The sequence below is a fragment of the Hemicordylus capensis genome, chromosome 2 (assembly GCF_027244095.1).
Source record: "Hemicordylus capensis ecotype Gifberg chromosome 2, rHemCap1.1.pri, whole genome shotgun sequence".
Classification (NCBI taxonomy): Eukaryota; Metazoa; Chordata; class Lepidosauria; order Squamata; family Cordylidae; genus Hemicordylus; species Hemicordylus capensis.
This window is the reverse complement of record NC_069658.1, coordinates 96,746,642-96,771,492: the sequence shown is the minus strand read 5'-3', so window position 1 is coordinate 96,771,492 and position 24,851 is coordinate 96,746,642. Positions and strand designations below refer to the sequence as shown.

The 24,851-nt window shown below is 41.9% G+C and overlaps 1 protein-coding gene across 4 annotated transcripts in view; it reads left to right on the top strand.

Annotated features, from left to right (window-relative positions):
• TUT7 (terminal uridylyl transferase 7) overlaps positions 1 to 24,851 on the top strand; it is a 46,029-nt gene that overhangs the window by 19,585 nt on the left and 1,593 nt on the right. For 3 of the 4 annotated variants that reach the window (XM_053296212.1, XM_053296213.1, XM_053296214.1), the window contains 16 exons: positions 4,612 to 5,723; positions 7,007 to 7,157; positions 7,919 to 8,005; positions 8,569 to 8,669; positions 9,938 to 9,995; positions 12,434 to 12,537; positions 13,157 to 13,246; positions 13,330 to 13,443; positions 13,859 to 13,936; positions 16,615 to 16,792; positions 20,336 to 20,383; positions 20,471 to 20,562; positions 21,490 to 21,605; positions 23,119 to 23,441; positions 24,434 to 24,507; positions 24,701 to 24,764. In XM_053296212.1, the coding sequence (XP_053152187.1) occupies positions 4,612 to 5,723; positions 7,007 to 7,157; positions 7,919 to 8,005; positions 8,569 to 8,669; positions 9,938 to 9,995; positions 12,434 to 12,537; positions 13,157 to 13,246; positions 13,330 to 13,443; positions 13,859 to 13,936; positions 16,615 to 16,792; positions 20,336 to 20,383; positions 20,471 to 20,562; positions 21,490 to 21,605; positions 23,119 to 23,441; positions 24,434 to 24,507; positions 24,701 to 24,764 (2,790 nt within the window). Of the gene's footprint in view, positions 1 to 4,611; positions 5,724 to 7,006; positions 7,158 to 7,918; positions 8,006 to 8,568; positions 8,670 to 9,937; positions 9,996 to 12,433; positions 12,538 to 13,156; positions 13,247 to 13,329; positions 13,444 to 13,858; positions 13,937 to 16,614; positions 16,793 to 20,335; positions 20,384 to 20,470; positions 20,563 to 21,121; positions 21,272 to 21,489; positions 21,606 to 23,118; positions 23,442 to 24,433; positions 24,508 to 24,700; positions 24,765 to 24,851 lie in introns of those variants that run through there. The other variant, XM_053296215.1, reaches the window with a different exon arrangement.

The window sequence follows — 24,851 nt, the reverse complement described above, 5'->3', positions numbered from 1 at the left end:
TGCATGGCAAAATATAGTTATTGCATTTGGGAAGATCTGGAAAAGGATTTGGATGCACTATCTCCAGAAGAATTCAAGCTTAGATTCCGCAAGACTTTGCAAAAAGCAGCGGACCTCACCTGCCAACAACTGAGTATGGCCAAAAACCTGGCAGAATCGGAATCCAGATCCATCACGACTGCGATAACTCTGAGACGCCATGCATGGCTTCGCTCTGCCTCCCTCCAACAGGATATGAAATTAAAAAAGAGGGATTGCCATTTGATGGCAAGGGCCTTTTCTCCGAGGAAACGGATACCACCATGGAGAAAATGAAAAAATCAAAATTTACAGCCAAGACTTTTACAACCTCGGCATCCACCTCAACATCATATGGGGGAAGGCAGAGATCCTTCTATCGCCTGCATTCTTCATATAGACAACAGGACCGCCGGGACTACTGCAAGTCATACCATCCTTACAACGTACTAACCAACAGAAGGGCAAATTTCAGTCCAACCAATGAAAACAGATGGAAGAAAACAAGCAGCGACTTTGAAAATCAGGACAGCCCATTGCATTACCTTCTACCGCAGCTCTGCTCACCTCCCCAGAACATCGGGGACAACAAGGAACCGGCATACAACACCCAGCTGTACCCGATAGCCACCAAAACCATCAGGTTGGCAAGTCATGCGCAAGCATGGTGCCATATAACATCAGATCGCTGGGTACTGAAGATTATCAAACATGGTTACGCAATAGAGTTCAAAGCTCACCCTTGTTCTCGGGGCATTCGCTTCACAAAGACACCGGCCTTATACCAAGAGGTGCAGGAGCTCTTGCGCAAAAAATCTGTTGTGCCAGTGTGATGGGCACAAAGACGGGAAGGGTTCTATTCCCGTTATTTTCAAATTCTGAAGAAGGATGGGGGGGATAAGGCCTATCATGGACCTGAGACATCTAAACGAGTATGTCCGAGTAAAGAAATACCGTATGACAACGTTACAGGATATCCTGCTGCTCCTACTCCAAGAGCGGTGGCTGGTGATGTTAGACTTGAAGGACGCTTACTTTCATATAGGAATCCATCCATCCTACCGGAAATACCTACGGTTCACTGTAGGAAATGCAATTTACCAGTACCAAGTATTACCATTCGGACTTTGCACTGCCTCTCGTGTCTTTACAAAGTGCATGGCAGTGGTGGTAGCCCACCTGAGAACGAAAGGACTAAAACTGTATCCGTACCTCAACAATTGGCTCTTGTTGTCACACGACAAAAGCGAGTTACTTTCGCAGATAGATTATATGTTGAGCCTTCTCCAGGACCTCGGAATACATATCAACTGGAAGAAGTCCAACCTCACACCGGTACCTGCCACGACGTACATTGGAGCTGTGTTGAATGCTACCCTGGGGAGAGCGTTTCTTCCAAAGGATCGTTGCCAAGCCATCGCCACCCTGGTACACCAATTTCAGGGCAACCCTTCACAACCAGCTCGTCAAATACAACGTCTGTTGGGCCTAATGGCCTCTTGCAAGTTGACAGTACGTTACACCCAGCTGAAGATGAGGAAGTTACAGATGTGGTTCCTCTCTTCATTCAACCTGCTGAGGGACAGCCCACTAAAGCGCCTTCTGGTTCCCACACCATTCTTACGCATGTTGTCCTTGTGGACTCGGAAGACCAACCTGCTCAGAGGAGGACCCTTCCAGTCACAACCTCTGTCAGTTTGGGTCACGATGGATGCTTCCCTATGAGGGTGGGGCGGTCATTGCAATGCCACCATGACTCAAGGCCTCTGGACACGCGCACAGAGCCAACTACATATAAACTTTCTAGAGCTTCTAGCAGTCTTCCTTTCAATGAAGGCCTTCCTACCAATGCTACGGGGCAGGGTTGTACAATTACAGCTGGACAACACAACAGCAATAGCCTACCTGAACAGACAAGGAGGAACAGTCTCAAGATCTCTGTGTGCCCTGAGCCTACAGATTTGGCATTGCTGCATCAGGAACAGTATTATGCTACTGGCCATCCACATCAAGGGAACAGATAACATAATAGCAGATGGCCTCAGTCGTTCGTTCTCGACAGAAACTCAGCACAAGTGGGAACTGAATGACACTTACCTAAGTCAGATATTCTGCCTTTGGGGTCACCCAGAGATCGATTTATTTGCTACGCGGCAGAACACAAAATGCAAGCTATTCTGCTCGAGAGTGGGTCACGACCCTCGGTCCTTGGGAGACGTCTTCCAGCTGGACTGGTTGGAAAATTGGAGCTATATGTTCCCCCCCTACCACTTGTAGGCAGAGTTGTAGCACGCCTGCTGATGGGCCATGTGAAGTGCATCCTGATCACACCGTGGTGGCCCCGCCAAGCATGGTTTCCGCATTTACTCAGACTGACTTCGAACAACTTTCGGAGACTTCCCAACCAGCCAGACCTCCTGATTCAGGAAAATGGGTGCCTGTTACATCCAGGGGTTCTAACCCTACAACTGACAGCGTGGAGGGTCGACTCCTGAAGCGGATCATGCTGAATCAGCGCAAACTGTCTACGAGACGGAATTATGCTAGCAAGTGGAGGAGGTTCAGTGTCTACGCTTCTCGTCACGCATTTTGCCCCAAGGAAGCCTCAGTCCATGAGCTTCTACTTTATATGACCTCTCTTAAAAAGGCAAAACTCTCAAATGTATCTATTAAAGTCCACCTAGTGGCTTTATCATCTAGACATCCAGGGTGGGATGGCAGGACGGTGATCTCCCATTCCTCCTGCAAAAGTTTCTTGAAGGGCCTGGCTAACTTGTACCCTCCTGTCTGCAAACTGCTTGAACAGTGGAGTATCTCACTGGTCCTCTCCGCTCTCACTGAGCCCCCATTCGAACCCATGCATTCTATGTCACTGAAGCTAACATTGTTAAAAGCTGTCTTCCTAGTAGCGATCACCACTGCACGTAGGGTGAGTGAGCTTACGGCTCTCTGGATGGATGTCCCCTACGCACGTTTCTACTCAAAGTTCTCCTTTGACCTGATATCTCCTTCTTACCTAAAATTGTGTCGGACTTCCACATCAACCAGGATGTAGTGTTGCCCACTTTCTTTAAATCTCCAACCACACCGCTGGAAAAGGCTCTGCATTCTTTGGATGTTCGCAGGGCTCTTCTTTACTACCTCTCTAAGACTAAGTTTTTTCCGGTCATCAAAAAGACTGTTCATCTCCTATAAAGGGAAGAACAAGGGACAGACATTATCAAGATAGAGACTGTCACACTGGCTGGTAGAGACTATCCATCTGGCATACTCTCTACAAAAGATACAGCCCCCAAAGACCGTCAGGGCACATTCCACGAGGGCATATGGCGCTTCAGCTGCTCACCTGGCTGGCATATCCTTTCAGGATATTTGCAAGGCTGCTACTTGATCACCTGAGCAGCCATTTATAAAGCACTGCGCCATAGACTTGCAGTCTGCTGCGGAGGTGAATTTTGGGAGAGCTGTCCTAAAAAGGGTGTTGCAATGTCTGTAACTGATGATCTGGTAGGGATCTGTTGATATCCACTAGACCCTCCCAAACCTTTCCTCCGCAGTAGTACTTACCTCACTACAAGTAGAACTTACCTGCTTATTTGACTGTTTTGTCGGTCTACAAGGAACTGAGGTGCCTGCACTTCCTCCCGCCTTAAATAGCCATGTGGTCACTTGGGGCGGGGCGCAGGCGCTGTAGAAGAGCTGTAGAACTCGATATCGAGAGGCTTCTGCGCGGGCGCAGAACCCACTCTAATGGATATCAACGGATCACTACCAGATCATCAGTTACAGGTAAGCAACCTGTTTTTGCTGACCCCTCAAGATGGTGTCCGCACATGTTCAGTTGCCATTTCCTGCTGGAAACAAGGAACTTCCTGTTCCTATGCAAATGCAACTGGTAAACAGAGAGCCTGGCTGCTTCATGAAAACAGTGCCGGGGTGGGTAGGGGGCAGTGCAGCTGCAACGGAAGGGCAGGTAAGATATACCTTTCTCCTTTTAGAGTGCCCACTTTCCCCCAGTCGAAAGCAATTTGGCTGGGGCAGCTCAAAACCTTTCAGCACCTAGAAATAGAGGTGCCGAAATGCTTCGAGCACATCCCTACTTAAAATGGCCTACATATCAATGATGTGATAAACAAGCCAATTGGCTTTTGTTTAATTAAGTATTGAAAGTGTTACTGAGGCCCTTCTTTATGCTCTGCCCTTTATTTGGGTAATCGTACAAAGCGTACACAGCGGGGTGTTTTCTGTTGTGAAAACCCATCTTTTGTAATGGCTTTTTGAGGAAGTTTAGGATACCCATCCTATATAGTTTGCTTCCAGATTGTTTTCTCATGTGTTAGCTGGTCGCAGTTAAGCATGGTGATTTCTATGGACCCACTACATCTTTCTGGTCTGTTTTGATCTTGAATTTGGCTGTAATGTTTTTATTCTTGCCTTTTTATTCTCACATAGAGCATCTTTGAGTTGAAAAGGTGACAAAAATGCCATTAAACAAGTTAAACGATAATAATTAAACCTCTCATGACTTTTCTAGGAATATGTACTTCATTTAGAACATTTACATATTTCTTTGTTTACATTTGTTTTCCTCAGATCCTTACTCAGTGAAGAGGAATGTGGCAAGGACTCTTAATAGTCAACTGGTATATGAGTATATCCTTCACTGCTTACGGGCAACTTACAAGTATTTTGCCTTGCCCCACAAACAGAGTACAAAACACAACCAAAAGAAAAGTCTGGACTCCTTAGTTCTATTAGAGCCTGAAAAGAATGCCTTTAGACATGACTTCATTGATGTACAAAGTGCACATAAGGAGGCAAGGCAGACAAACAGCAGTATAACTACAATCAAGACAAGTTCATGTGTTCCTCAGGATCATACATCTGATCCCTCTCAGGTGTTTAGTCCCAAAAGCTTTGTGGAAGAACAGCTGGCAGATGAGATAGAGCATTTAGAAATTGCTCATGAGGACTCAGACTGCATCATTGAAGAACTTATTTCTGGTGACAATGAGGAATTTAAACCAAGCTGTGAAGAGACAGAGAGTGGAAATGAAGAAGAGGAGGAGGAAGGTCATGAGCCTGTCAAAAAATGGCAGGAACACTTGGGTATTCATCAGGATTTGGATGAAGATAGTGAAAGTGGAGATCTTGCTGTTCCCACTAGCGAGCAGGATATTGAAACGGATAGCATTTCTGATTTGGAAAGTTTTCAAAATGCTGCAGCGACTCTTGATGAGTTTGGCTTAGAATGCAGTGATGTGCTAAATGATAAGATTGATGGTGATGAAGAGAGCACAGAAGGTACTGATGAACTGGATGATCCTGTTATCAAATTGGAACCACAAGCTCAGGGACAGGTGTTTGAAATGGATAACTCTGAGGAGGGTGATGATGAAGAAGAAGAACAGAGTATCATAAACAAGAGACAACATGGTAATGTTATGAATACTGAAGATGAACTGGACAACACGTACACTGGATCTGGTGATGAAGAGGCTTTGTCTGAAGAGGACTTGTTCATATCTGTTAAATATGAAGACACTGAGCTCAGGAAGAATGTAGATGAAGTTCCAAGAGTAGATTTGAACAAAGAAACTATTTCTGAAAAAGGAGAGCCTTCTGAAGGCAAAATACCCATAGACCAATGTAGCAAATCTGAATTCTTTTATGAGTTTAATAAATCTGTTTTCACAAAAGGCAAGGTAATAACATTTAAGTGTCAAAAACGTATTATTTATCGTGTAGTGCTTTAACAGCTGTCCCCGATTATCAGAGCTCACCAGCTTCCCTAGCAATTGAGATATGGTTCCCATGGGAATTAAAAATGTGTTTCCTCATCTCTAGCTGTCCTTTACCCACTAAGGATGTGCACAGAACTGCGGCAGGGAGGCTCAAAGGCATTGGGAGTCTCTCTTTAAGAGCAGGGGAGGGTGCACTTACCCCTCCTGACGCTTCCCCCCCACCAGAATCCATGTTTTTGCAAAGCCAGTCAAGGTGGCTGCGTACCTCCCTGCTGCCCCAATTTCCCTCGTCTTCCGGATATGACCTGAGTCTGGTCATAATCCGGAAGACGAGGGCAATGGGGTGACAGGGAGGTATGCTGCCGCCCTGATTGGCTTTGCAAAACATGGACACTGGCGGGGGTGGGTGGGTGGCAGGAGGGGTAAGTGCTCAGACCCCCGCCGCCTTCGAACCGGCAGAACCACTGGTTCTGTGCACATCCTTATTACCTACTTCAAAGCATAGTATTACTTTTTCACCTGCTGTAAACTAGAGATGGTAAGCTGAATCTCACCATCATGAATCTGGTATGCAAGCCCTACCAATTGTGGTTTGTCACTAATTATTTATTAAACACATTTCCATAAAACACCATTCAATTTTAATCAAGATCTAGTAAAAAAATTGATTTTTTTTAATACCACCCAGATATATCTAGTTGTACATACAAAGTCCTCTCAGCTAGGTAACCCCAACTTTAATTGACTATCCATGAGGGTATCAGCTTTGTGTAAGGTTAGAGTTTGGCGAATATGATATTTTACGGTAATGCAAGCTGTTCTCAGACTTCTTTAAAAATAACTACTGTGTACAGCATCCCAAGGGTGTGTCTACAAGTCCTACTCCAGCGCTGATACACTCGGAATCCTCACCCCTGCACTGAACACTTGCAGAGACAAATGCTATAAGCATGTTCAGTGTGGGGGTGGAGCTTTTAAGTGTGTCAGGGTTTGCAGGTACACTCATGGGATGCTGTATGCATGTACTTCATCCTTTTTTGTTAGTTTAAACTTCTGAAGAGGTCTACAGAATTTGATCATTCTTGATGGAGACAAATGTATCTTGTCCCCATGCATGTCCCAGTGCTGTGTGACAGCTCTCCTACTGGATATTTCTCTTCGGTTCTGTAGTTTATGAAGCTAGAGGTTGTACTTGAGCCCTGAGAAGACAAACTTTTTACGTAGTTTCCTTTCTCTTGATATAGTCTCCTACAGTTGTATGCAGCTTGTGTAAGCGAGAAGGTCACCTAAAGCGAGATTGTCCAGAAGACTTCAAAAAAATTGAGCTAGATCCTTTGCCACCATTAACACCCAAGTTTTCCAATATTTTGGATCAAGTGTGCATCCAGTGTTATAGTAAGTTGGCAAAGTTTTATTTATATTTTCAAGTTTTCTGAAATTATTTACCAAAAAAACCCTGTATTTACAAAATTTTTCTTAGTATTTCTCAAAGTGAATAATTGAAAATATTATTCAAAGTAGGACTGTCTTTCCTCTGCAGTCATCTCTCTCAGCCCGGAGTTCCAAGCGTTTCTGCGCCATGTCACAGAGAATGAGTTTTCAGGAGGAAAGCAGTGAACAGGTGTTAATCACACCTTCCTGTCCTCTATTTCTCTCTTGCAAATGATTGCATGCACATGCACACCCTGCCTTGCAGCTATTAGGCAATCTGAGTTTCCAGACTATTGTCCATCACTGACTATCTGGAATACATGTGTGCAGCTTTAAAAAAAAGGCACTGGCAAGTGCCTTTTAATACATCCATAGAAAGATTTGTATGTTGCTACTAGTGATATTAACTTTACATAAAAAATTAATTGTTTAGTTTTGTATTGCCTGCTTGCCACAAGACAAGATACAACCTAATATCAAGTAACTAGGGAGTTTGGCTGACACTGGTTCTACTCCTTCAGGATATCAGCTGTTGCACACTGCTTCACAGATCTTGTATTCCTCCTCTTACTCGTATAGTGCCTCAGATTATTTAGTTTTCTAAATCGAGCAAGATTTTCAGGTAGTTAAGGTGAGGTGCAATATTAAATTTTTGTTTTTTATTTTATGCATCTCTTACTTGCTGTCATGATCCTGTTTCTAAACAAAGTGTGTATTCTCAACAGAGGACTTTGCTCCAAATATTATAGAGGACCAGGCTCGTGAATATATACGGCAAAATCTTGAAAGCTTCATCCGCCAAGAATTTTCAGGTGTTTCTTTTGACTTTTTAAAACCTGTCATTTTAAATTTTTATTCACCTTTAAATATGAGAGTTTTTAAATGATTTTTATCATGTCCTTCATTCACGTTGCTAAATCTAGTAACTACGGAAGGGGTTACTGTAAATGCCTGTGCCATATTTTCTCCAGTAGAAACTGTTAGTATATTTGACAATTCAGATCCTTTATACTCTTTAGTGTGCTCTATTTATACAGTATTAAATATTAGCAAATACTGGTTGACACATAGATTAATGTTGTGCTGGCATGTGATGGGGGAAAGATGATTTTAAACTATCTCCCCTTCCCTCTACAACTGCTTGTGCCACCCAAAAATGTGTGTCTGAGGGTCACACACCCTTGGGGATATTATTTTGAGAAGCACAGAAGGCTTCGGAAGGAAGGGGAAGTCACTGAAAATTGCCCCTTCCCCTCATGCACAAATGCAGCATTAATCTGGATCTTGGCCGCCATTGCACCAGCGCTTCATTAGTTTGGATGTCAGCCACTAATAATCATGTATAAATATGTCTCTGAAATGTCTTCCTCTACAGGTACCAAATTAAACTTGTTTGGCTCTTCAAAGAATGGATTTGGCTTCAAGCAAAGTGATCTCGATATCTGTATGACAGTTGATGGTCTGGAAACTGCTGAGGTAGCCTTTTCAATATGGATCACTGGACAAACTTGGATACATGTGTTGTTTCAAACATGATATAACTTTAACAAAATGCCACCTTTCTGACAATCTTTAGTATTCTTAATCTTCTTGGTGTCTTTCAGCCTTCAGTGGAACCTCTAATATTCCACTTGTTCACACACAAACATATCTGATTCATTCACTGTGTGAAAAACAGACAATAAATTCACCCTTCTAGTATTCAGAAAATCTGTGGCTGACATCCAGACTAATGAAGGACTAGTGCTTCTGAACAGTTCCAGCTTAAAGTTGCACCAGTGCTTGCATCAGGTATGGGGTGTATGTGTGAAATTTTGACAATCTTCCCTTCCACAGGTAACACTCTGTGCCTCTCAAATACATGTCCTTGAGGGCTACACAGTCCTCAGGATCATATTTTTGGATGACACCGTGCTTTCCAGGGGGAAGGGGAAATTGTTAAAATTCCCCCACCCCGCTGCATTAGTTAAACTCTTCTGAAGAGTTTAACTAATGCTTCTTGCATAGCACCAGTTTAACTGGTGCTTCTCGCATAGCACCAGTGCCTCGTTAGTGTGGATGTCAGCCTGTGTGTTTATATCAAAATGCATAGTCAACAATCACTTATACTCATGTAATTTTAATGTTTTCTTTGAAATCTATTATTAAAAACAGTTAACGATCCACTCAAATGCTACAGAAGTAGTGTCATAACACTGGGACTGTCCTTGTTGGTTTTTAATTGCAGAAACCTATATTGGCAACTGCTTGCCATGACTTTTACAAATCTTGTAGCATAGGCCAGCTATTATGAACAAGGGGGAAAATGAGTGCTTGCTGCCTGCTCTTTCTCCTTCCATAATACAGTTGTAACTAGTATTATGAGCAGTATAAAATCCAAAAAGCCTGCACTAAATTTGAGCTGGTATCCAGACAGCTGGTCAAAGCTGTGAGTTACTTCCCTTCTCCATCACTGATTGCTCTATGGAAAGATGAATAGAACAGCAAGCATACACTGGCAAGTGCCTGAATTGAAAATGGGAAAAATACAAACCCTAGTACCAAGGCATACACTACAGCACACTTTGAACATAATTTCAACAATATTGAAAACTTCATGCACTGTAAACAACATGGGTTGACCTGTTGCACAGTTGATCTCCAAGTCTTTCCACTGGCAGCAAAAAATGTAACAGAAAAAAACCCATTCTTTTTTCCTTTGAGACAGACTTTGTCAATTCATTGGAGTTCTTTTTGTATCACAGGGACTTGATTGCATAAGAATTATTGAAGAACTTGCAAGAGTGCTCAAGAAACATTCAGGTAAACGTGTTTTTTACAAAACCATTTTCAGCATATGAATTATGTGAGACTGTTTATGAAAGTAATAAGCAGATATAATCAATGTCATTAAGAACACAGAGCAAACTCATTCAGCAAACATTAAACACTGAGTTGGCTTGTGAAAGGAGTTAAAGTTAAAGGAGTTGTTGATAGTGTCCTGAAAGTGTATCAGACAAGCTATTGGAGCCAGTGTGGTATTTTAAAGCCACTTTCATGAATTTTGATTTGCATGTTTTTAATGTGGTAGGATATTTAAATGTGTTGAATTTGCTATCAGTCTTCAGTCATTTCCCCACAAGTATACATTCCTAATGCCTCCTATTTGAATGTATGACTCTTGGTATCAAACTGTTTCTTCCCATCCCCTACAGTAAAACAATCAAAATACAGGCATTACACTAAAGCAGGGCTGCACAAATTTGGCCCTCCAGCTGTGATTGGACTACAACTCCCATCATTCCCAGCCAGTAGTCAGGAATGATTGGAGTTGTAGTTCAGCCTCTGCAGGAGGGCCAACATTGTGCAGTCCTGCGCTGAAGTATGCAAACTTATTTCTCATGTTCATGCCATGACAGCTTTCAAAAAACAATGCAGTGTGTATAATCTTCAGTTTAATGAACCATGTACTGTATTGCAAAGTTTTACATCAGTGTTAATACAGCATGACTTACAAGATTTATTAGCTTTTAATTGTTGTTTTCAAACAGTATTTATGGTAAGAAAAATAGAACAGTAAATGTAGTCTTAATTTTCATATATATAAGCATAACTTCTGTAGACATGAAATTAAGGGAATGGTGAAGTTAGGAACAAAATTTGGAAGGATTGGTGAAGAATAATAGTAGATCTAAGAGGTAAAAGTTCTAGAAATCTTGAAGCTTTGGAAAAAAACATATTTTGGGTAAACTGAAATATATACGATAGTTACTTTTGTATCATATTTATACTTTAACATTTTAAATTCATAAACTATGTACGTCTTAGTACTTAAGATCTTTGTTTAAAAAATAAATAAAACTGAGGTATTTATACTTGTAAAATGTAATAAGTATATTGAAGAATAATAGTGCTTGATATTGACCTGCAAGTTGCTACTATCTGATGTGTCTGAACAAGTCTTGTGTTTTTCCAGTTGAAAATTAGAAAGGGGGAATTATAGAAACACTGTAATAAATAAAAGGTAACTTTCATTGTCTGAAATGGGAAAGACCTCTCAGTCCACATCTAGACTAAAAACAGAAGAAACAGTATTTTCTGATCTCTCTATTAACAATATTGTAAATATTACTTTAATAATATTTCTGTATAGTAAACAATTGGAGACAGTGGCTGACATCCTAACTAACGAAGCATATGGATAAGGAGGGGCTGTGGAGATGAGACAGGAGTCTGTTGCAATTCCCCCAGTCCCTCTAGCTACATGCTGTTGTGCAAGTGGGTGAAATGTCCATGTTTTGTCCGCACTCTGGAACCAGTGTGTAAGAGAGGAAGTGCATCACTGAGGGTCAGCAGTGTCATTCCTCTGTTACACACCTCTTCCAGAGTGTAGGCAAAGCAAGGGCGTTTCATCCATTTGTGCAACAGTGCACCCACAGAAGGGGCTAGGGAAGTTGCACATGAGCTTTTGTTGTGTCTCACAGTCCTCCTTCACTTGTGCACTTCAGTAGTTAAGATGTCAGCCAGTGTCCTCTACAAATTTTTCCATTTTTTTTTCTTTGCAGACTTTTAACATTTCTCGCTCTATAGCCCAATAACTAACATGTGAGAACTACTCTCCAAGCTATATATAAACATGCTTTGCCTACTTGTATAGATTCCAGTTGGGATATTTTGAAAGAACTTGTAACAAGGTTAATTGCACTTAGTAGAAGTAATAAAGTAGGTTCATTGATAACTTTTAATTGCAGCTTTCTAACTGAGGGTTATCCACTAAAACAGTGGAAATCAACCTTAATAACTTCAAGGAACCATTTCCATCTTGACTTTTCTGCCAAAAAGTAGGCAGAAAATACAAATTTTCAGCATTGTATATTGTTGGCGTGTATGTCCATTCAGGCAGTGTGCCATAGGCCTCTTGGGCCTCACCATCACTCCATGTGAACTGAAAGTGTGCCCTTCAGTATTCTCCTGTAGCTGTAAGAAAAGATTGGTAGTGATGGGAGAGCTGTCTTAATGATTTTCTCATTGAGGCACCCCCGATAAGCTTCCAAAGACTCCTGGGGTTCCCAAGAACACACTTTGAAAACAGCTGCTCTAAAATAAAACAACATAGCTTGAAATCAGTGGGACTTGCTTCCAAGGAAGTGTGCATAAGGTTGCAGCCTTGGTCCTATTTTGCACACAGCTATGTTGGTTGCAATCATCATATTGCCATTGAATTAAATTGGTGTAAATCAGTATTTTTGTACTTTTCTCAGGTCTAAGAAATATCTTACCCATAACAACTGCTAAAGTGCCGATTGTCAAATTCTTTCATGTTCGAAGTGGTCTTGAAGTAGACATCAGTTTGTATAATACATTGGTAAGACTATATCCCAACTTGAAATAAAAGTACAACTTCCAAACTCACTGTGAGGATTTTATAAACAAGAACATTTAACCGATTCACATTTGTGCAGAAATCCGTCCTCCAGACTACTTTGAGGAAATTTTCTTGTTACTTTAGAAAATAAAGTTTACTTTGCACAATACTCTTGATGAAAATTGCTTCTTAATTCATGTGATCCTACTGAACAAAACTAGGGTTGTAAAGCATCAAGAGAACCAATACTGAGTTTGGGAAGCCAAAAAATAAAGATACCATGGTTGTTGGTGCCGTGTGTCCACCATGTATTGCAGAAATCTTTAAACATGCCAGGCAAAGATCTGTTTGATCCCAAGTGTATTTTTGTAAATTATGCATTCTAGTAGCTTACTTTCTAGATTTCTTTGACTTAGTAGTTGCTAGATGATCAGAATCTAAATAATTTAAGTGTGTGTGGTATATGTACATGTTGCACACTCAAAATTTGATTTTGAGTCTGTCTGAAACATGCTAATCTTCTGGCAGTGAAAATATTTGAAAGAGCTTTCTAAACCACAGGCTTAGACTATTTTTCCCGTTTGCATTAATGTCTCACATTTAACTTATTTCTTTACAGGCCCTGCATAATACAAGGCTTTTGTCTTGTTATGCAGCTATTGATCCCAGAGTAAAATATCTCTGTTATACAATGAAAGTTTTCACAAAGGTAAGCCAATATTCTAGGGACTGTAGAAGAAAGTATGCTACCAGCTGAGTTCTATAACTTATTTTTTTGTCCCCTCTTTTCAGATGTGTGACATCGGTGATGCTTCTAGAGGTAGCCTGTCCTCCTATGCGTATACTCTTATGGTACTTTATTTCCTTCAGCAGAGAAGTCCACCTGTCATTCCTGTTCTTCAAGAGGTACAATCTATATATATAATTCTCCTGGGTGTGCCCAGGGAAAATGCGTCCCGGCAGCCCAGCTGATTGGCTGAGCTGCGGGGGCGCCTGATTGGCTGGCACACCCAGGAGAACAGTGGCGGCGGCGGCCATGGCCGCTGGCGGGCCCAGCCTGGCAGCGACGGGGACAGGCCGAGGTGGCGGGCCTGGCCGGGTGAGGCGAGGAGGAAGTGGGGGAAGCCGGGTGAGGCGGCAGCGGGCCCGGCTGGAGGAGGCGGCGGCGGGAGCCGGGCGAGGCGGCGGCGGGCCCGGCCGGAGCCCAACTAGAGGCACAGATGCTCTGTGCCCGGACCCACTAGTACATATTTAATTTTTGATACACTTGCTTGCTGACTTAATATGCTTTGCTGACAATATAATATTTCTGTGATCCTAGATCTATAAAGAGCCAAAGAAGCCTGAAATTCTAGTTGATGGCTGGAATGTCTATTTTTTTGACAAAATAGATGAATTGGTGAGTCTTTTTTCATCTTAGCAAATCTCATGTGTGCATATATCTACATATGGACACATGATGAGAAGATCCCATCATTTAATGAGAACATCCCAGACGGCTTCCCCTTTGATTCTGCTCTGTTCACCTAAATCTAGACATTGGCTGGTTTCTGTGGAATCCTCCAAAGACAGAGTGAGGAAGCTGTTGGGAAGCTTTTGCTGGCTTGCTTGTGTGATTTCCATAGAAACCAGGTGATAGCCAAGACTTTGTCAAGTGGGTGAGGAGGAAAATGTAACTCTGGGATCATCTCCTTATAGCAGCCAAACTGTAAGGATTGGAGAAGTATTCAAAGTGGTAGGTAGCTCCATAGGTGGCTGGCTCAGTGCCATTGTGGTTTGTTGTGAGCCAGTGGTTTCAAACTGCACAGACTGAAGGTGAACTCATGCACACTCTCTCTGTTGCAAATTTAACTTACAGTTAGGGTAAACTAGTGAAATATTTTCCAGACAGACTGTTGTTAGTTAAAATATTCTGTGCAAGGTAGGTCAGAGGCACGGATCCCAAATGTAAAGTAACATTCTTGCTAATATTGCATTAACTACTTAATAAGTGCATGTTCTCTGCTGGTGTAGGAGGTCACCCATCGTGGGTTATCCCCACCCACATGCTCCAGGAGGCAGGATTGAAAACTGACTGGAAGAAATGTTAAATTTCTTTTACTCTTTGCTCCTCCTATTTGACTTCTCTTATTTGCTCTTTTAAAAAAAATACTTTTCTGTTAATAACTCTCTCGTTCTTTCCTGTCTTCCTACACTCCCTGCTCTGCTAATTCTTGCCTCTCCTCCACTGTCTGCCCTCCAGCCTGATGTCTGCCAAAAGGCAGACAGTGAGTGTGCTGGCTTTACAGGCCAAGCACACTGTGCAACAGTGCAACAAGTTTTCCCGCCAAAACAGCAGGACCTACTACGGAGGCCTGCGGTCTTAGGAGAAGCAAGCGGGAGCTCTGCTGGTGCCATTGGGCCACAGCTGCTCTTCTCCCATCCTACGCTGGCTGCGCAGGGCAAAGACCTTTATTCCAGATGCAATTCCAGCCACTGGAGCTCGCTCCAGTGCTGAGGAAAGAGAAAGCACACCCAGTCCAAGGACAGGCAGCATGTTTCCTCAGTGGAGGGGAATGGTGCTGGCAAGTGCAAGGTACCATCAGAGATGAGATCCCCACCCCGTTGGGCAGTGCTCCAACCTGTCTTCACAGTCAACAGCCCTGGTGCAGCAGCTACTTTCATAACAGGCTGTGTGGGCAGACCACACGGTGAGCGACCTGGCAGGCAGCAACCCTCCTGACAACGCTGGTGGTTTCCTTCCTGCAGACTCTTACTCGGGCAGTGCAGATGATGATGGCCATTTTGTGAGCAAGGGGGACTGACGGGAGCAGGGAAGCTAGCAGTGCTGGTGAGATCTCTCCTTCCCCTGGGGGCTTGATACTGAAACACCAAATTTCCCCCCTCTTCCACCATCTGCCATTGAGGCCCCTTCACCCAGGCACTCCCTAGGGGCCTACTCACCCCCCTGATCAGCAGGTTTGAGTCAAGGAGATAATTCAACAGTCCATTAGGGAGAGCCACAAATCTCTTAAGGGGCATAAAGGGTGCAAGAGATAAAGGAGTAGTTCTTCTTCCTCTGTTGATTTATAACCTGAGAAAAAATAAGAAATCCATGGGGCGGGGGGGAGCTCCTCCAGCCCACTGCTCTTCAGATGACTCGGGATGCGGCGGGGGTGGGGGGGGGAGTGGGAGATCACCTGATTTCTTGCATCCAGTTGGGCCCCAAGACTCTGCTGTCCCACCAGATTCTACCCTTGACCATTCATCCTCCGGAGAGGTGGAAATATCTGATGACATTCCCTCCTATCTCCAACCAACGTCTATTCTTAGAGGAGGACTTTCAACCTCTTAACACATGTGATATCTGCCTTCGGTCTCAAAGCTGAGCATCCAGACATGGAGCCTCTGTGCTAGGGGTCACTCGTACTTTCTAAGCCTATGACTCCACACAGACTAGGGCGCCAATGCGCAAGGGCTTTCTTTTAGCTATAAAGAAGGAATTGAATAGACCTTCCACATCTAAGTGTGCGAATGTGTTAGCCAATAAGCTTTACCACTCACCTTAGGTGGTCCTCCAGTCACACCGAACAAGTCAAGAAGTCAACTTACACCAACCGGCACTCACCACCAACAAACATACAAGGATGACAACCCTACGAATAAATGCAGTGAGAAGTAGGTGGGAAAAAGGCCACACCAGAGCCAGAGTGTTAAATGTCTTAGGTGTTTAGGGCTGTTTTTTCTGGGCTAGAGCTGTCATTCGAACTGGAAGGAACTGCCCACAAGTGGCCTATTTAAAGTTTCTTCAGTTTTCTTAATCCTGTCTCTTGGAGCATGTGGGTGGGGATAACCCACGAAGGGTGACCCCTGTAATACCAGCAAGAAGAAACCTTCACAGTAAGTACCGACGTTCCTTTCTGCAGCTTCCAAACACTAGTTTTAGCTCAATGTTTTTAGCCTCTGGAGAACTTAAAAGAATTAGACTGTGAAATCATAGAGGTATCTGTCAGTGAAACAGTAGTTGTTCAGTACTCCATTGAGGATTGAATTACTGCATATAAAAGCAACCCTCCCTCCTTTCTTCCCCATTTCCAGCCAGAAGTTTGGCCAGAATTTGGTAAAAATAATGAATCCATTGGAGAGTTATGGCTAGGACTTCTGAGGTTTTATACTGAAGAATTTGATTTTAAAGAACATGTTATCTGCATCAGGAGAAGAAATTTGCTTACAACATTCAAGAAGCAGTGGACATCAAAGTACATAGTTATTGAAGGTATTCTACTGTCTATATTTTAACAAATACAGGAGTTCCCCAACTTACAAATAACTCAATTGTGTTTCAGTAATTCTGTAATTTGGATGTTCATAACTTGGAACGCACACAGTTCCCAAGAGAGAGAGCTTGTTTGTATGTGCAGATTGCAAGTTGGTGACTTCATTAATATTTTATAGATCTTTGTAAGTATGGGTGTTTGTAAGTCAGATGTTTGTAACTTGGGGAGTGCCTGTATATTACATTGGACTGCAAGTGCCAAGTTGGATTCCCCCCTAATTCGGGGGGACAGGCGGCAGCTGCAGTAGGTCTGGCATGACAGAATCAATTTTTAAAAGGTAAATCTCTGCTTCCAAGCAATTTGGAATAGAACCCACTAATCCTAAAAGCAATTGTGCTATCCGTGTTAAGAATGGGACCTAACAGTTGCTGCACTTGCATAGTACTATATCATAGCCTGTATCATTGCATAGTTATTGCAAGCTGACTGTGGGCATTACATTAGCAGAGGGTTGTGGAGCCCAAAGGAGAGAAAGCAGGAGACAACCAAAAATAGATTAAAATCAACGTATAAATGAAGATTCAGATTTTGCACGTATTTTATAGTGTAATCTCACTAGATGGCAAACCTGCTTCAAGTCCTCTTTCTTGTCTGCCTCGTGAAGCATCCAATAAAATGGCTACAGTGAACACTTGTTGACATTATGACAGTAGCCTCTTCCAACTTCCTTGTATACCTTGCCCACTGAATTGTTTTCCCTATAATTGCCCCTTATGCAGACACAGTCCCTCAGTCTTTCTGCCATGCTTTTAGGGAGTTGATGGTGGTAACTTTCCCAGTGTCTTCTGTCACTGCAAGGTTACCTGCATTGCCCCTGTCTCTCCATCCCTAATGAGCTACTCACTGTAGATTCTCAGGCAACCTTTCATAAGAACAGCTCTGCTGGATCAAGCCCAAGGCTTATCTAATCCAGTATCCTGTTTGACCCAATGGCCCACCAGATGCCTCTGGAAAGCCCACAGGCAATTGCTGAGGACATGTCCTCTCTCCTGCTGCTGCTCCCCTGGAACTGGTATTTAGAGGCATCTTGCCTCTTCTGCTGGAGGTGGCCTATAGCCCTCAGACTAGTAGCCACCAGATTCCAGGCTGGTGGCTGTCGCCACATCTTGTGGCAGAGAATTCCATAGGTTAATTAGGCATTGTGTGAAAAGGTACTTCCTTTTGTTGGTCCTACATTTCTTAGCAATCAGTTTCATGGGATGACCCCTGGTTCTAGAGTTATGCAAGATGGAGAAGAAATTCTCTCTCTCCACACCATGCATGATTCTATAGGTCTCTCTCATGTCTCCCCTAGTTAATTAACTAGGAAATATATTTATAACTGTTTTCATTACTTAAACATAAGCCTTTAATAGTCTTTTTTTGCCAGAAAATTTCTGAACTTATTTTAACTATTATTGAGATCATTGAGTGTTAAAACTCTGCTGGGAACAATAATTTAAAATATCATATTCAGAATTTTTAAGTAATGAAAATTGCTATAAATATATTTCCTAGTTAATTGAAGGTTTTTGTACTGTATGTGATCTAGTTATTCCAGATCTCATATACTGAGGGAATCTAGCACTATTCCCTGAGAACGATCAAATTTTGATAAGTGGCAGAGAAGATAATAAGAGTGTAACAAGCAGGAGCCTAATGCACAGGACAAAACGAATCACTATATCAAGAAGACACTACTTTCAGAAAAGCTCAGATAGAATAAATTTTGTCGTTATGGAATTTTAAGAGCTTGGCTTCAAACCAAAAGTTAGCAAACTTAGTTTGGCGCTATAAATCCCAATGTTATAAATACAATATTTTAGAAATAGAATAGAATTGTAAAATACACTTCTTTCATTCAGTATTTGTGTGTGTGTGTGTGTGTGTGTTGTATCTATAGTGGGATGTATTAATAAATATGTGCCCACACCTCCTTGATAACTGCCACCCAGAACCAACCTCATCCCGCTCACTGAAGAAGAAAAATTAGAGGGAACACTGCCTGGGTGCCACTCAGGATTAACGTCCTGAGATCATCTTCTCGCTTTTTGGTTCCATGACCAACTATTCTAGGGCACAGAAAGTTATCTCGAAATTTGGCCACTTTGTCATTACTTGAATGTGAGTTTAATTAGTCTGTGTGGATAATTGAAGACATCCACTATTACAGCTCTGTATCTCTTTGACGCCTCCCTGATTTCCTTCTGCAGCTCCCAGTCACTGTCAGTGTTTTGATCAGGAGGGCGATGGCATGTTTCTAGTAGCTAATTCCCTTCAGGCCTTGTATTGTTACCCACAGGGTTTCTGTGGAGGACTCCAGACTTCCTAGGTTCTCCGACTTGTTAGATTCTATGCCTTCTTTATCATACAGTGCTACTCTACCCTAGGGATGTGCACAAACCAAGGTTTGTGCAGAGGTTTGGAGCCGCCGAGGGTGGTGGAGTGGCAAGTGGGACCTTTAGAAAGGAGTAGAGCAGGTCCTATCAGCTCTCAGCCACCCCATGCAGCTTCCTGCTGTGATGGCACATACATGGCTTCCGTGTGCGGCTTCTTGGAGGGAGTATCGTTGCAGCAGGAAGCTGCATGGGGTGACAGACAGCAGGTAAACTGTACTTCTTTTTAAAGGTCCCGCTTGCCGCTCCCCCAGCAGTGCTGAAACGGTTCGGACCTCTCGAATCCACTTCAGCGCCAAACCTGTGCATGAACCTTTATTCACGCACATCCCTACTCCACCCCCAATTCATCACTCCCTGTCCTTTCTATAGAGTTTATATCCAGAAATAGCAGTGTCCCACTGATTTTCACTGATCCACCATGTTTCAATTATGCCCACTATACCTTTGTTTTTATTAGCAACCAAGCTCTTCAACTTGTTCATCTTGGCTCAGAAGCTTCTGGAATTGGCATATAAGCACCTATATGCTGAATCTGTTAGCTGGTGTGTGCTGTCTGTCTTATGACCGTTTGATCTTTGACCAGCTAGCACATCCTTCTGTCTGCTCTTTACCTGATTCCATTCTGTCCCCTTCTGGGTTGCCTTGAAGCATTTATACCCTCACACCTTAAGGGGTGGCATTTGCAAAACGATACTGCCCAGGTCCAGTGGGCTATCCTTGAGACATTATTTTAAAAGCTGTTCTGTAACCTTTTTGATTTTAAGTGCCAGCAGTCTGGTTCTATTTTGGTCCAGCTTTCCTGATGGTCCTTCCTACATTTTCCTTACTTAAAAGATGGTTATACAAGAACTATCCTTCCCCTTATTGAGTCCTGCAGTTCTCAGGATTGTCCCATTCTTTCATTTAAAGCTGCACATCTTCAAAAATCTATTCTGATCAGTTGCTTTTCTCTTGTACGTGAAGAAAAAAAGATGAGAGAACAATCAATTTAAGAATATAGATTCTCCATTAAAAGTATAATTTCCATTGGATTTCAATTCTTCGGACTCCATTGGCTCATATGTTTCTATATGGATTTTGCTAAATTTGTTATTTCTCTTGCAGATCCTTTTGATTTAAATCATAATCTTGGAGCAGGATTATCGAGAAAAAGTAAGATACAGTTTTAAGCATGTTGTACGAAAATGTTTTGTATTTTTTCCATTTAGACAATGTATTGTTCTTCTTTGATTATTCTAGTGACAAACTTTATAATGAAGGCTTTTATAAATGGCAGGCGGGTATTTGGTACGCCAATAAGGGGATTTCCTAAAGAATATCCTTCGAAAATGGTGAGTGTATTAGGATAATAACATGAATGTGTAAAAGTTTATTATGAGGGTTATCCCGCAATCAGTATGGAAACAATTGCACTCTTAAGGACTTGCTGGTAAAAAAGAGAAAGAGAGAATAACTAGTGTGTATCTTAGAAAAAAGGATCATGTGCATTGTCTAAATGTTTGCATTCTGTACACAGATTTTGCAAATAAATAAATTGTGGCAAAGTTTCTCTCTACTAACATCACTGTATATCTGCGGCATACAAGTTATTTCTGAAGTGAGTGCAGACACAACATAGTTCTGGAAGGTTTCTGAAAGCTCATGCCCAAAATTGCATTACATGGCTCTGCTATATCCAAGTGGCTGAGAGTTAAGCTCTGACTTAATATTGCAGTTTCAGCCCATTGAATGTAATAGTTTGAGAGCTGGGATGTTGCCTTTGTATACAAGGCTTTTTTATTTTTATGTATTTTATTTATACTCCCAGTTGCGGGTCCCTTCTTATATCTTTGCCCTTATAATTACATTGATACCACATGAGTTTCTGGATTTGTCTCCTTTACTGTGCAGGGTTTTGATCCAATGTAAGCCATTTGGAGGTTAACTAATTGCAACACCCAGCAGATGCATCCTTGAATACATCTTTCTGGGAGCGCATATCTGCAAAATCTTCCTGCAAAAGATACCTGCAGTTGGGCAGTTACCATATACTTGTCTGAATGAAGTGGGGAGAACATGGCTTTTGTTAGATTTGGAGTAGGTCCAAAATTATAATACTGAAATTCTGTTAGTTGCATCTCTTGGTGTCCTTTCTAAAATTAAAAAAAAAAAGCTAAACAAAGCATTAGCAGCACCATAATCAGCCAGTGGTGTTTGCATTAGGTGGAAAACTTTGCGCTTATGGCCAGATGTTAATGTTTTGTAATAACTTGTTTTAGGAATATTTTTTTGACCCAGAAGTGCTGACAGAAGGAGAACTGGCCCCAAATGACAGATGTTGCAGAATTTGTGGGAAAATTGGGCATTTCATGAAAGACTGTCCCATGCGGAGAAAGTAAGTGCTTTTCCTTTCATCCAAGGATAACTGGCCTCTGCTAATGACATAACTTTTACCAGACCAATGCAGGCAAAATGTTCCTAATTTTCTAATCATTATCAGATCAGAAATATAATGTGTGTGTAAGACATTGGTTTAATTATTCTAAAGCAGGGCTGCACAGCTTCAGCCCTCATCTCCTCAGTCACAGTGGCCAGTAGTCAGGGATGATGGGAGTTGTAGTCCAACAGCTGGAGGGCCAAAGTTGTGCACTTATACCCCTAAAGTATAGTGCCCTGAACACACAAATTTTCATATTTTTCTAGTTCCTTTGGAAGAGATAATATTGCTATTTCATACTAATGAAAAGGACAGATTATTAAATCAATCTTACATATTCGTCTTAAAATACAAGTGGACCTCAGTATTCTTGGGGGTTCCGTTCTCTGCAATTCCTGTGGATAGCGAAACTGTGAATACCAGATCATTAAAGTCTGTAGTTTGGGGGGTTAGGTTCCTGGAGCACAGAAAATGTTAAAGAAAATGGCAAAAAGCGATAAGTGCCCTACCGTTCTCCATGGGCTTCCAGCAATGCTATCATGAGTCTGAATTTTGCCATTATCCTGCAATTTTTCACAAGGAAAACGTTTTTTAATTGAATAGTGGTGGCTGAAAATGTCCACCACCACCCCCAACCCACAGATGTGCAAATTCAACCCTTTTTTCTGCGTATGTCGAGGTTGGGTGCCAGTTCCCCAACCGCGGATACGTGAAACCGCAGATGCTGGATCTGCAGGTAACGAGGTATGCCTGTACACTAAAATGACTCTCCATGTCATTCTGAATAGATTAATATTGGTAAGTTCATGGAAACATCTGGCTTCTTAAATATCTTCCATTGATAGAATTCCAGATTCCTCTTGAGTGTTACTGAATTATGTTTCTACCAACAAGGCATCACAATGAGACTTTGACTTGGGTCCAGAATACCACAAGTGGAGGTCCATTCACGCAATAGGGCTTTCCTGCTTCTCCTCCCCCTCTGCAACCTCTGAAAAGTCACTCTGCTTTTTCCCTGGAAGTTGAGACCCTCTGAAACAGCATGGGATGTGGTGAGGAGGAAATCGGCAGCAGTGCTTTGCCATAAGAATACCTAATGACACAAAAGGAATATACTTCCTGAATATATATATTTTACTAATGTTAATAATGACTTTGCAATATGAACACACTAAAATAACAACAGGGGAACCATTTTGGCAGAAGAAATTGCTTCAAGGTAAAAGGACTGCAGTCTAGAGGGGTGAAAACTCAGAAGTGAATACATTTAAAATGGCCAGGGAGCGGGGAGTTGTATATCCAATTTCAGTCATGACTTAATATAATGCACTTTGCCAGTTCAAAAACATCCAAGATAAGAGTGTGTGTCATTTGAGGCATTTAGCACATCTCAAGGTTTTGGTCACTGCCCTCTGTTTTTCATACTTAAGCCATCTTAAGGAAGAGTTGACTGTACTTCATGCTTTCATAGACTGAGAAGACGGCATGATAATGAAGATCCTAGAAGCCAAAGACATACAGAAAACAAAGAAAAAAGAATTAAAGAGGACAGAGAGATCCCGGTTAAAACAACAGAAAGAGAAGTTTCATTAAAAGATGGGAAATTGCAGATATGTGCACCTAATAAAAAACTGAGCAGGGGAACAGTGGAGGCTGGAAAAGAGAAGTCTCCAAAGCAGTCAGCAGAAAAATGGAAACGACAGGAAGATAGAGATCTAAGAGAAAAGCGTTGCTTTATTTGTGGAAGGGAAGGACACATTAAAAAAGAGTGCCCACAACACAAAGGAGCTGCAGGTATGAAACCTATATAGTTCTGTACTAATATACAGTGACTAGAAGATGTAATCTTTTATTTTTTCAGCTGTCATACTGAAATACTTTTCAGTAGAGAAAGAAATGCTTTAAATGTTTTATTTAGTTCATAGGAGTGACTCAGTTTTTTTAACCCTTTCCCCTTGTGCAGTTTTCTTGCTGGAAACCCCTGCCCCCCGGAGAAAAGATGCAAGTACTTGTGTCTTCTCTATTGGGGGTGGCTTTGGATGGGCATGGTTTATACTTGAGAAAACAGAACATGAGAAGTTTAAGTCCCTCTCCATGCTAGTCTTTTCCTTCAAACTGTAGCCTCAACAGTTGCCTTCTATAAAATTTTATAGGGGTTCCATTCTGGGAATACCTGACGAATTTGCACCTGGAGAGCAATAGAAATACATTGGAAATGGGGTTAGGGGAACTGCGGTCGGGAAAAGACCGAAAAATACAATTAAAAATAGAAAAAAATCACCCCAAGCTCCGGAAATTGCAAACAACAACCACCACCACCCAACCCACCACAAATTGCCCAAAACTCTCTCCAAACCGCAGATACTCTGGTTGCGGTTGGTGAGACCTGCCACAATTTCCCAGTTGTGAATACTTAAAATCATGATTGGGAAACCCACAGTTGGCAAAGGAGGACCGTATGTGGTTCTGCCCTAGGGAAGCAAAGAAAGTTTGATTCTTTAGAACAGTGATTCTCAAACTTGGGTCCTCAGGTGTTATTGGACTTCAACTCCCATAATCCCCAACCAAAGGCCACTGAGGCTGGGGATTATGGGAGTTGAAGTCCAATAACACCTGAGGACCCAAGTTTGAGAATCCCTGCTTTAGAATGTTTGTTTTTATATCTCATAGACACAAAGTTCCATTTTAAAAATTCATGGACTTGTAATTTTTGCCAGACTCCCTATAAATAGGCTACTTTAAAGACTGGAGTGGAAATACAAATATAATTTTCTTTTTGCTCTTAGGAGTGTCGAAGTCTGAAAGTCCATGTGGCTCCCCTTTATCCAGTGCTGTTAAACACTCTATTCGATTAAATCAGGTAAATACTGTATCTTTTAAAACAGCTTTTGTCTTCTAAGTAGATCTGACACTATTTGTTTTATATAACTATATCAAACAAAACAATAAGTTATATATATTTCAAGTCTTGTGCTGTTTTTGCTAGTTGATGAAATGTTAAATTAACATTAAATTGAAATTAAAATGTTCACCACATGTTATCTGTTTTTAAGGGACTGCTTCTCCAGGAAGAAAAAAAGAAACAGAAAGGGAAAATCTTCTTGAGTCCCCAATCAGGTTAGTAAAACTTGGCTTTTTCCAATACAAATGTTATCTTAAAAAGTACACACACATAAACTATTTTCCAGCTTACAACTGGCCTGT